This window comes from Oncorhynchus keta, chromosome 8, assembly GCF_023373465.1.
Source record: "Oncorhynchus keta strain PuntledgeMale-10-30-2019 chromosome 8, Oket_V2, whole genome shotgun sequence".
NCBI classification, from domain to species: domain Eukaryota; kingdom Metazoa; phylum Chordata; class Actinopteri; order Salmoniformes; family Salmonidae; genus Oncorhynchus; species Oncorhynchus keta.
Genome location: NC_068428.1, coordinates 50055988 through 50068487, shown reverse-complemented (window position 1 = coordinate 50068487; position 12500 = coordinate 50055988). Strand labels below are relative to the sequence as shown.

The 12500-nt window shown below is 46.1% G+C and overlaps 1 protein-coding gene across 2 annotated transcripts in view; it reads left to right on the top strand.

Moving 5' to 3' along the window:
* The window catches only part of LOC118387162 (runt-related transcription factor 2-like), a 223123-nt gene that overhangs the window by 177386 nt on the left and 33237 nt on the right, over nt 1-12500 (top strand). For both annotated transcript variants that reach the window (XM_052524714.1, XM_052524715.1), the window contains exon 5: nt 10819-10995. In XM_052524714.1, coding sequence (XP_052380674.1) covers nt 10819-10995 — 177 coding nt within the window. The remainder of the gene's footprint in view (nt 1-10818; nt 10996-12500) is intronic.

Genomic DNA, 12500 nt, shown 5'->3' with positions numbered 1-12500 from the left:
AGGTAGTCCTGGGACATGGTCCTAGGGCTCAGGTCCTGCCGAGAGAAGAAAGAAAGAGAGAAGGAGAGAATTAGAGAACGCACACTTAGATTCACACAGGACACCGAATAGGACAGGAGAAGTACTCCAGATATAACAAACTGACCCTAGCCCCGACACAAACTACTGCAGCATAAATACTGGAGGCTGAGACAGGAGGGGTCAGGAGACACTGTGGCCCCATCCGAGGACACCCCCGGACAGGGCCAAACAGGAAGGATATAACCCCACCCACTTTGCCAAAGCACATCCCCCACACCACTAGAGGGATATCTTCAACCACCAACTTACCATCCTGAGACAAGGCTGCTGTATAGCCCACAAAGATCTCCGCCACGGTACAACCCAAGGGGGGCAACCCAGACAGGCCGACCACAACAGTGAATCAACCCACCCAGGTGACGCCCCCCCAGGGACGGCACGAGAGAGCCCCAGCAAGCCAGTGACTCAGCCCCCGTAACAGGGTTAGAGGCAGAGAATCCCAGTGGAAAGAGGGGAACCGGCCAGGCAGAGACAGCAAGGGCGGTTCGTTGCTCCAGAGCCTTTCCGTTCACCTTCCCACTCCTGGGCCAGACTACACTCAATCATATGACCCACTGAAGAGATGAGTCTTCAGTAAAGACTGAAGTACTGCTACTACTACTACTACTACTGCTACTACTGCTACTACTACTACTACTACTACTACTACTGCTACTACTACTACTACTGCTACTACTGCTGCTACCTCTATTACTACTTTTATTTTATTTTACATGTATTTAACCAGGAAGGGCTAATTGAGATTTGAAATCTCTTTTTCAAGAGCATCCTGGCCAAGACACCAAATCATTACACAATTATAGACAGACAACATGAAATACTTCAAGTAATCTAATAAAAACCAAGAAATTCACAAGCGTTTAACAAAATCATAAAACTGCAAATGAAAAACATTGTCAGGTCAGGGAACCTGTCTGAAAATCCTTTAAAAATACCAATCGGGACAAGTTATTCCAGTTTAAAAGTTTTTCTTAAGGCGTTCCAAGACGATGGCGAGGAGTGCATAAAAGCCCTTTTACCAAATTCAGTTGGGACATTTGGAACAGTTAGCAGTATAAAGTCCTGCGAACAAAGAGAGTACCCACGACATTTCTGAACAATAAAAATGCCCAATTAAAATGGTAGTAAACTCCAAATGGCTTTGTAAATCAAAGCATACCAGTGACAACCTACGTGTGACTAAAGACGGCCAGCCAACCCTGGTATATAGTGCAGTTGTGCAAGTTTAAAATAAATCTCTACTACTACTGCTACAACTACTACTACTACTGGTACTAATACAACTAGTATTACTGCAACTACTACTACTACTGCCCTACTAAATTCAGCAAAAAAATAACGTCCTCTCATTGTCAACTGTTTTTATTTTCAGCAAACTTATCATGTGTAAATATTTGTGTGAACATAACAAGATTCAACAACTGAGACATAAACTGAACAAGTTCCACAGACATGTGACTAACAGAAATGGAATAATGTGTCCCTGAACAAAGGAGGGGGGGTCAAAATCAAAAGTAACAGTCAGTTTCGGGTGTGGCCACCAGCTGCATTAAGCACTGCAGTGCATCTCCTCCTCATGGACTGCACCAGATTTGCCAGTTCTTGCTGTGAGATGTTACACCACTCTTCCACCAAGGCACCTGCAAGTTCCCAAACATTTCTGTGGGGGGAATGGTCCTAGCCCTCACCCTCCGATCTAACAGGTCCCAGACTTCTCTGGGAGGAATGGCCCTAGCCCTCACCCTCCGATCTAACAGTTCCCAGGCGTGCTCAATGGGATTGAGATCCGGGCTCTTCACTGACCATGGCAGAACACTGTCTTGCAGGAAATCACGCACAGAATGGCTGGTGGCATTGTCGTGCAGGATGAGCCTGAGGAAGGGAGGAGGATATCTTCCCTGTAACGCATAGTGTTGAGATTGCCTGCAATGACGGACCCTCCACCTCCAAATTCATCCCGCTCCAGAGTACAGGCCTCTGACGCTCATTCCTTCGACGATAAGCAAGAATCCGACCACCACCCTGGTGAGACAAAACCGCGACTCGTTAGTGAAGAGCACTTTTTGCCAGTCCTGTCTGGTCCAGCAACGGTGGGTTTGTGTCAATAGGCAACGTTGTTGCCGGTGATGTCTGGTGAGGACCTGCCTTACAACAGGCCTACAAGCCCTCAGGCCTACAAGCCCTCAGGCCTACAAGCCCTCAGTCCAGCCTCTCTCTGCCTTTTGCAAACAGTCTGACCACTGATTGGGGGATTGTGCGTTCCTGGTGTAACTCAGGCAGTTGTTGTTGCCATCCTGCACCTGTCCTGCATGTGTGATGTTCGGATGTACCGATCCTGTGCAGGTGTTGTTACACGTGGTCTGCCACAGCGAGGACGATTCGCTGTCCTTCCTGTCTCCCTGTACCACTGTCTTAGGCATTGCCATTTATTGCCTTGGCCATATCTGCAGTCCTCATACCTCTTGCAGCATGCCTAAGGCACATTCACGCAGGTGAGCAGGGACCCTGGGCATCTTTCTTTTGGTGTTTTTCAGAGTCAGTAGAAAGGCCTCTTTAGTGTCCTAAGTGTTCATAACTGTGAGCTTAATTGCCTACCGTCTGTAAGCTGTTAGTGTCTTAACGACCGTTCCACAGGTGCATGTTCATTAATTGTTTATGGTTCATTGAACAAGCATGGGAAACAGTGTTTAAACCCTTTACAATGAAGATCTGTGAAGTTATTTGGATTTTTACCAATTATCTTTGAAAGACAGGGTCGTGAAGGGATGTTACTTTTTTACTACTGATGCTACTACTACTACTACTGATGCTACTACTACTACTACTACTACTACTGCTGCTAATAATGCTTTTGCTACTACTACTACTGATGCTACTACTACTACTACTACTGATGCTACTACTACTACTGCTACTACTACTACTACTGATGCTACTACTACTACTACTGATGCTACTACTACTACTACTACTGATGCTACTACTACTACTACTACTGATGCTACTACTACTACTACTACTACTGATGCTACTACTACTACTACTACTGATGCTACTACTAGTGCTGCTACTGATGCTACTACTACTGCTGCCAATAATGCTTTTGCTACTACTACTACTGATGCTACTACTACTACTACTGCTACTACTACTGCTACTACTACTACTGCTGCTACTACTACTACTACTACTGATGCTACTACTACTACTACTACTGATGCTACTACTACTACTACTACTGATGCTACTACTACTACGACTACTGCTGCTACTACTACTACTACTACTGATGCTACTACTACTACTACTACTGATGCTACTACTACTACTGATGCTACTACTACTACTACTACTGATGCTACTACTACTACTACTACTGATGCTACTACTACTACTTCTACTGCTGCCAATAATGCTTTTGCTACTACTACTACTACTGATGCTACTACTACTACTACTACTACTACTACCACAACTGATACTACTAGTACTACTACTACTGCTTCTACTTCTACTATTATAGTGGCTTGTGAAAGTATTCACCCCCTTACCTATTTTGTTGCCTTACAACCTGGAATTAAAATAGATTTTTGGGGAGAATGTATCATTTGATTTACACAACATGCCTACTACCCCTTTGTAGAATGTATAAAAAAACAAGAAATAAGTTGAAAAAAACAGAAAACTTGAGTGGGCTATTCACTCCCCCCAAATCAATACTTTGTAGAGCCACCTTTTGCAGCAATCAATTATAGCTGCAATTCTCTTTGGGTATGTCTCTATAAGCTTGGCACATCTAGCCACTGGGATATTTGGTGTTCACTGGGGATGGTGTTCTCAGGGTGATGAGAGGTGTTGGGTTTGCTCCCAGACATAGCATTTTCCTTGATGGCCAAAAAGCTCAGCTTTAGTCTCATCTGACCAGAGTAAACCTAGAGAGGAACCAGGCTATGAGGGGTGGCCAGTCCTCTTCTGGCTGTGCCAGGTGGAGATTATAACAGAACATGGCCAAGATATTCAAGATGTTTAGAGTACCTTCTTCCATATGTTTGGAGATCTCCCACATGCCTATTGGCGACCACGCTTTTTCTAGCCACTCTTCCATAAAGCTGTGCCATGCACGACTTAAGGTGGTCCTATGGACAGATACTCCAATCTCCGCTGTGGAGCTTTGCAGCTCCTTTAGGGTTATCTTTGTTCTCTTTGTTATCTTTGGTCTCTTTCTTTTAATGCCCTCCTTGCCTGGACAATGAGTTCTGGTGGGCGGCCGTCTCTTGGCAGGTTTCTTGTGGTGCCATATTCCTAACATTTTTAATAATGGATTTAATGGTGCTCCGTGGGATGTTCAAAGTTTCTGATATTGTTTTATAATCCAACCCTGATCTGTACTTCTCCACAACTTTGTCCCTGACCTGTTTGGAGAGCTCCTTGGTCTTCATGGTGCCACTTGCTTGGTGATGTTGCAGACTCTGGGGCCTTTCAGAACAGGTGTATATATACTGAGATCACGTGACACTCAAATAGTCCACCTTGTGCTATCTAACTAATGATGTGACTTCTGAAGGTAGTTGGTTGCACCAGATCTTATTTAGGGGCTTCATAGCAAAGGGGGTGAATACATATGAACAAATTTTTTAAAATATATATATTTTTTCAACAAGTACATTTTTTCATTTTGCGTATGTCCATTACATGAAATCCAAATAATTATCCGTTTACATTATGGGATGTAATGTTGCAAAATAGGAAAAACGCCAAGGGGGATGCAAAGTTTTGCAAGGCACTGCACATCTACTGCTACTGTTGACACTTCTGCTTTTTACTGCTACTTCACGTACTACTACTGACACTACTACTGCTGACACTACTACTGCTGACACTACTACTGCTGACACTACTACTGCTGACACTACTACTGCTGACACTACTACTGCTGACACTACTACTGCTGACACTACTACTGCTGACACTACTACTGCTGACACTACTACTGCTGACACTACTACTGCTGACACTACTACTGCTGACACTACTACTGCTACTATATTATGTCACTGTCTACAGTAATAAAGCTCTGTACATTCTGTCACTGTCTACAGTGTAAAGCTCTGTACATTCTGTCACTGTCTACAGTGTAAAGCTCTGTACATTCTGTCACTGTCTACAGTGTAAAGCTCTGTACATTCTGTCACTGTCCACAGTGTAAAGCTCTGTACATTCTGTCACTGTCTACAGTGTAAAGCTCTGTACATTCTGTCACTGTCTACAGTGTAAAGCTCTGTACATTCTGTCACTGTCTACAGTGTAAAGCTCTGAACATTCTGTCACTGTCTACAGTGTAAAGCTCTGTACATTCTGTCACTGTCTACGGTGTAAAGCTCTGTACATTCTGTCACTGTCTACAGTGTAAAGCTCTGTACATTCTGTCACTGTCTACCGTGTAAAGCTCTGTACATTCTGTCACTGTCTACAGTGTAAAGCTCTGTACATTCTGTCACTGTCTACAGTGTAAAGCTCTGTACATTCTGTCACTGTCTACAGTGTAAAGCTCTGTACATTCTGTCACTGTCTACAGTGTAAAGCTCTGTACATTCTGTCACTGTCTACAGTGTAAAGCTCTGTACATTCTGTCACTGTCTACAGTGTAAAGCTCTGTACATTCTGTCACGGTCTACAATGTAAAGCTCTGTACATTCTGTCACTGTCTACAGTGTAAAGCTCTGTACATTCTGTCACTGTCTACAGTGTAAAGCTCTGTACATTCTGTCACTGTCTACAGTGTAAAGCTCTGTACATTCTGTCACTGTCTACAGTGTAAAGCTCTGTACATTCTGTCACTGTCTACAGTGTAAAGCTCTGTACATTCTGTCACTGTCTACAGTGTAAAGCTCTGTACATTCTGTCACTGTCTACAGTGTAAAGCTCTGTACATTCTGTCACTGTCTACAGTGTAAAGCTCTGTACATTCTGTCACTGTCTACAGTGTAAAGCTCTGTACATTCTGTCACTGTCTACAGTAATAAAGCTCTGTACATTCTGTCACTGTCTACAGTGTAAAGCTCTGTACATTCTGTCACTGTCTACAGTGTAAAGCTCTGTACATTCTGTCACTGTCTACAGTAATAAAGCTCTGTACATTCTGTCACTGTCTACAGTGTAAAGCTCTGTACATTCTGTCACTGTCTACAGTGTAAAGCTCTGTACATTCGGTCACAAAAGTGGTGTCTAATTGTTTCTCCAGCCTATCTGTTCAGGGAGGCTCAGTAGTGTGCACTCAGCACTATTCAGGGACACCATGACTCCAGACTCTCTCTCTCTCTCTCTCTCTCTCTCACACACACACACACACACACACACACACACACACACACACACACACACACACACACACACACACACACACACACACACACACACACACACACACACACACACACACACACACACACACACCTAAATCTCTTAATGTACTTCTCTTCTTTGCTTCTCTCCCTGTCTCCCCACATCTCTCTCCTCCCCTGCCTCTTGTTATGTCTCACTGCATGTCTCCGTTCTCTCAACTTCTTCTCACTGTCTCTTCCTGTGTTCCCTAAGTCTTCCTGGATCAAGGCTCAGGGTGAGATCCAGATGGAGACACGTGAGGCAGATGGTTCAGGGTGAGATCCAGATGGAGACACGTGAGACAGATGGTTCAGGGTGAGATCCAGATGGAGACACGTGAGGCAGATGGTTCAGGGTGAGACCCAGATGGAGACACGTGAGACAGATGGTTCAGGGTGAGATCCAGATGGAGACACGTGAGACAGATGGTTCAGGGTGAGATCCAGATGGAGATACGTGAGACAGATGGTTCAGGGTGAGATCCAGATGGAGACACGTGAGACAGATGGTTTAGGGTGAGATCCAGATGGAGACACGTGAGACAGATGGTTCAGGGTGAGACCCAGATGGAGACACGTGAGACAGATGGTTCAGGGTGAGACCCAGATGGAGACACGTGAAGGCAAATGGTTGTCTTATATCTGTTATACTACTGAGGTAGACCTGTCTCATATCTGTTATATTACTGAGGTAGACCTGTCTCATATCTGTTATATTACTGAGGTAGACCTGTCTCGTATCTGTTATATTACTGAGGTAGACCTGTCTCATATCTGTTATACTACTGAGGTAGACCTGTCTCATATCTGTTATATTACTGAGGTAGACCTGTCTCATATCTGTTATATTACTGAGGTAGACCTGTCTCATATCTGTTATATTACTGAGGTAGACCTGTCTCATATCTGTTATATTACTGAGGTAGACCTGTCTCATATATGTTATAGTACTGAGGTAGACCTGTCTCATATCTGTTATATTACTGAGTAGACCTGTCTCATATCTGTTATATTACTGAGGTAGACCTGTCTCATATCTGTTATATTACTGAGGTAGACCTGTCTCATATATGTTATAGTACTATAGACCTGTCTCATATCTGTTATATTACTGAGGTAGACCTGTCTCATATCTGTTATATTACTGAGGTAGACCTGTCTCATATCTGTTATATTACTGAGGTAGACCTGTCTCATATCTGTTATATTACTGAGGTAGACCTGTCTCATATCTGTTATATTACTGAGGTAGACCTGTCTCATATCTGTTATATTACTGAGGTAGACCTGTCTCATATCTGTTATATTACTGAGGTAGACCTGTCTCATATCTGTTATATTACTGAGGTAGACCTGTCTCATATCTGTTATATTACTGAGGTAGACCTGTCTCATATCTGTTATATTACTGAGGTAGACCTGTCTCATATCTGTTATATTACTGAGGTAGACCTGTCTCATATCTGTTATATTACTGAGGTAGACCTGTCTCATATATTACTGAGGTAGACCTGTCTCATATCTGTTATATTACTGAGGTAGACCTGTCTCATATCTGTTATATTACTGAGGTAGACCTGTCTCATATCTGTTATAGTACTGAGGTAGACCTGTCTCGTATCTGTTATATTACTGAGGTAGACCTGTCTGTCTCATATCTGTTATATTACTGAGGTAGACCTGTCTCATATCTGTTATATTACTGAGGTAGACCTGTCTCATATCTGTTATAGTACTGAGGTAGACCTGTCTCATATCTGTTATATTACTGAGGTAGACCTGTCTCGTATCTGTTATATTACTGAGGTAGACCTGTCTCATATCTGTTATATTACTGAGGTAGACCTGTCTCATATCTGTTATATTACTGAGGTAGACCTGTCTCATATCTGTTATATTACTGAGGTAGACCTGTCTCATATCTGTTATATTACTGAGGTAGACCTGTCTCATATCTGTTATATTACTGAGGTAGACCTGTCTCATATCTGTTATATTACTGAGGTAGACCTGTCTCATATCTGTTATATTACTGAGGTAGACCTGTCTCATATCTGTTATATTACTGAGGTAGACCTGTCTCATATCTGTTATATTACTGAGGTAGACCTGTCTCATATCTGTTATAGTACTGAGGTAGACCTGTCTCGTATCTGTTATATTACTGAGGTAGACCTGTCTGTCTCATATCTGTTATATTACTGAGGTAGACCTGTCTCATATCTGTTATATTACTGAGGTAGACCTGTCTCATATCTGTTATATTACTGAGGTAGACCTGTCTCATATCTGTTATATTACTGAGGTAGACCTGTCTCATATCTGCCTCACTTAAAGACCTGTACCTACTGTGGTACTTACTCAGGGTTTCCTGTCTCATGTATCTGAGTGTCTTTACTCAGTGCTGACTCTCATCAAATGTTAACAAGTAGGGCTCTCTTTCAGATCTGACAGTTAAAACACTCTCCTCTCCTCTCCTATTCTCTCCATCCCCACCCAGCCTCTCTCTCCTCTCCTCTCCTATTCTCTCCATCCCCACCCAGCCTCTCCCTCCTCTCCTCTCCTATTCTCTCCATCCCCACCCAGCCTCTCCCTCCTCTCCTCTCCTATTCTGTCCATCCCCACCCAGCCTCTCCCTCCCTCTCCTCTCCTATTCTGTCCATCCCCACCCAGCCTCTCCCTCCTCTCCTCTCCTATTCTGTCCATCCCCACACAGCCTCTCCCTCCTCTCCTCTCCTATTCTGTCCATCCCCACCCAGCCTCTCCCTCCTCTCCTCTCCTATTCTCTCCATCCCCACCCAGCCTCTCCCTCCTCTCCTCTCCTATTCTGTCCATCCCCACCCAGCCTCTCCCTCCTCTCCTCTCCTATTCTGTCCATCCCCACCCAGCCTCTCCCTCCTCTCCTCTCCTATTCTGTCCATCCCCACCCAGCCTCTCCCTCCTCTCCTCTCCTATTCTGTCCATCCCCACCCAGCCTCTCCCTCCTCTCCTCTCCTCTCCTCTCCTATTCTGTCCATCCCCACCCAGCCTCTCCCTCCTCTCCTCTCGTATTCTGTCCATCCCCACCCAGCCTTACCCTCCTCTCCTCTCCTATTCTGTCCATCCCCACCCAGCCTCTCCCTCCTCTCCTCTCGTATTCTGTCCATCCCCACCCAGCCTCTCCCTCCCCTCCTCTCCTATTCTGTCCATCCCCACCCAGCCTCTCCCTCCTCTCCTCTCCTATTCTGTCCATCCCCACCCAGCCTCTCCCTCCTCTCCTCTCCTATTCTGTCCATCCCCACCCAGCCTCTCCCTCCTCTCCTCTCCTATTCTGTCCATCCCCACCCAGCCTCTCCCTCCTCTCCTCTCCTATTCTGTCCATCCCCACCCAGCCTCTCCCTCCTCTCCTCTCTTCTCCTCTCCTATTCTGTCCATCCCCACCCAGCCTCTCCCTCCTCTCCTCTCCTATTCTGTCCATCCCCACCCAGCCTCTCCCTCCTCTCCTCTCCTATTCTGTCCATCCCCACCCAGCCTTACCCTCCTCTCCTCTCCTATTCTGTCCATCCCCACCCAGCCTCTCCCTCCTCTCCTCTCGTATTCTGTCCATCCCCACCCAGCCTCTCCCTCCCCTCCTCTCCTATTCTGTCCATCCCCACCCAGCCTCTCCCTCCTCTCCTCTCCTATTCTGTCCATCCCCACCCAGCCTCTCCCTCCTCTCCTCTCCTATTCTGTCCATCCCCACCCAGCCTCTCCTCCTCTCCTCTCCTATTCTGTCCATCCCCACCCAGCCTCTCCCTCCTCTCCTCTCCTATTCTGTCCATCCCCACCCAGCCTCTCCCTCCTCTCCTCTCCTATTCTGTCCATCCCCACCCAGCCTCTCCCTCCTCTCCTCTCCTATTCTGTCCATCCCCACCCAGCCTCTCCCTCCTCTCCTCTCCTATTCTGTCCATCCCCACCCAGCCTCTCCCTCCCTCTCCTCTCCTATTCTGTCCATCCCCACCCAGCCTCTCCCTCCTCTCCTCTCCTATTCTGTCCATCCCCACCCAGCCTCTCCCTCCCTCCCTCCTCTCCTCTCCTCTCCTCTCCTCTCCTCTCCTCTCCTATTCTGTCCATCCCCACCCAGCCTCTCCCTCCTCTCCTCTCCTATTCTCTCCATCCCCACCCAGCCTCTCCCTCCCCTCCTCTCCTATTCTGTCCATCCCCACCCAGCCTCTGCCTCCTCTCCTCTCCTATTCTGTCCTTCCCCACCCAGCCTCTCCCTCCTCTCCTCTCCTATTCTGTCCTTCCCCACCCAGCCTCACAGTCAGTTCTGTGGGAGAACGACCTAGCGCTTGTGTCTCATTTCTCAGACCGTCTTGTTGTTGTTGTTGTTGTACAGGACATCGTCAGAAGCTGGAGGAGTCTCCTAAAACAGGGCTGTTCTCAGACCGTCTCAGTGAGCTGGAGAGGATCAGACAGACAACCATGAGGGTTGCCGTGCCGACACAGTCCCAACAACAGCCGCTCAACGCTGGACACAACCCCTTCAACCCTCAAGGGCAGACACAGATACCAGGTGAGATTTAAATACTCTAACCCCCAAGGGCAGACACAGATACCAGGTGAGATTTAAATACTCTAACCCCCAAGTGCAGACACAGATACCAGGTGATATTTAAATACTCTAACCCCCAAGGGCAGACACAGATACCAGGTGAGATTTAAATACTTTAACCCCCAAGGGCAGACACAGATACCAGGTGAGATTTAAATACTCTAACCCCCAAGGGCAGACACAGATACCAGGTGAGATTTAAATACTCTAACCCCCAAGTGCAGACACAGATACCAGGTGATATTTAAATACTCTAACCCCCAAGGGCAGACACAGATACCAGGTGAGATTTAAATACTCTAACCCCAAGGGCAGACACAGATACCAGGTGAGATTTAAATACTCTAACCCCCAAGGGCAGACACAGATACCAGGTGAGATTTAAATACTCTAACCCCCAAGGGCAGACACAGATACCAGGTGAGATTTAAATACTATAACCCCCAAGGGCAGACTCAGATACCAGGTGAGATTTAAATACTCTAACCCCCAACACACAGACACAGATACCAGATGAGACCATAATCTCTAACCCCCGACACACAGACACAGATACCAGATGAGACCATAATCTCTAACCCCGACACACAGACACCGATACCAGATGAGACCATAATCTCTAACCCCGACACACAGACACAGATACCAGATGAGACCATAATCTCTAACCCCGACACACAGACACAGATACCAGATGAGACCATAATCTCTAACCCCGACACACAGACACAGATACCAGATGAGACCATAATCTCTAACCCCGACACACAGACACAGATACCAGATGAGACCATAATCTCTAACCCCCGACACACAGACACAGATACCAGATGAGACCATAATCTCTAACCCCCGACACACATAGATACAGATACCAGATGAGACCATAATCTCTAACCCCCGACACACAGACACCGATACCAGATGAGACCATAAACTCTAACCCCCGACACACAGACACAGATACCAGATGAGACCATAATCTCTAACCCCCGACACACAGACACAGATACCAGATGAGACCATAATCTCTAACCCCCGACACACAGACACAGATACCAGATGAGACCATAATCTCTAACCCCCGACACACAGACACAGATACCAGATGAGACCATAATCTCTAACCCCCGACACACAGACACAGATACCAGATGAGACCATAATCTCTAACCCCGACACACAGACACAGATACCAGATGAGACCATAATCTCTAACCCCGACACACAGACACAGATACCAGATGAGACCATAATCTCTAACCCCGACACACAGACACAGATACCAGATGAGACCATAATCTCTAACCCCGACACACAGACACCGATACCAGATGAGACCATAATCTCTAACCCCCGACACACAGACACAGATACCAGATGAGACCATAATCTCTAACCCCGACACACAGACACAGATACCAGATGAGACCATAATCTCTAACCCCGACACACAGACACAGATA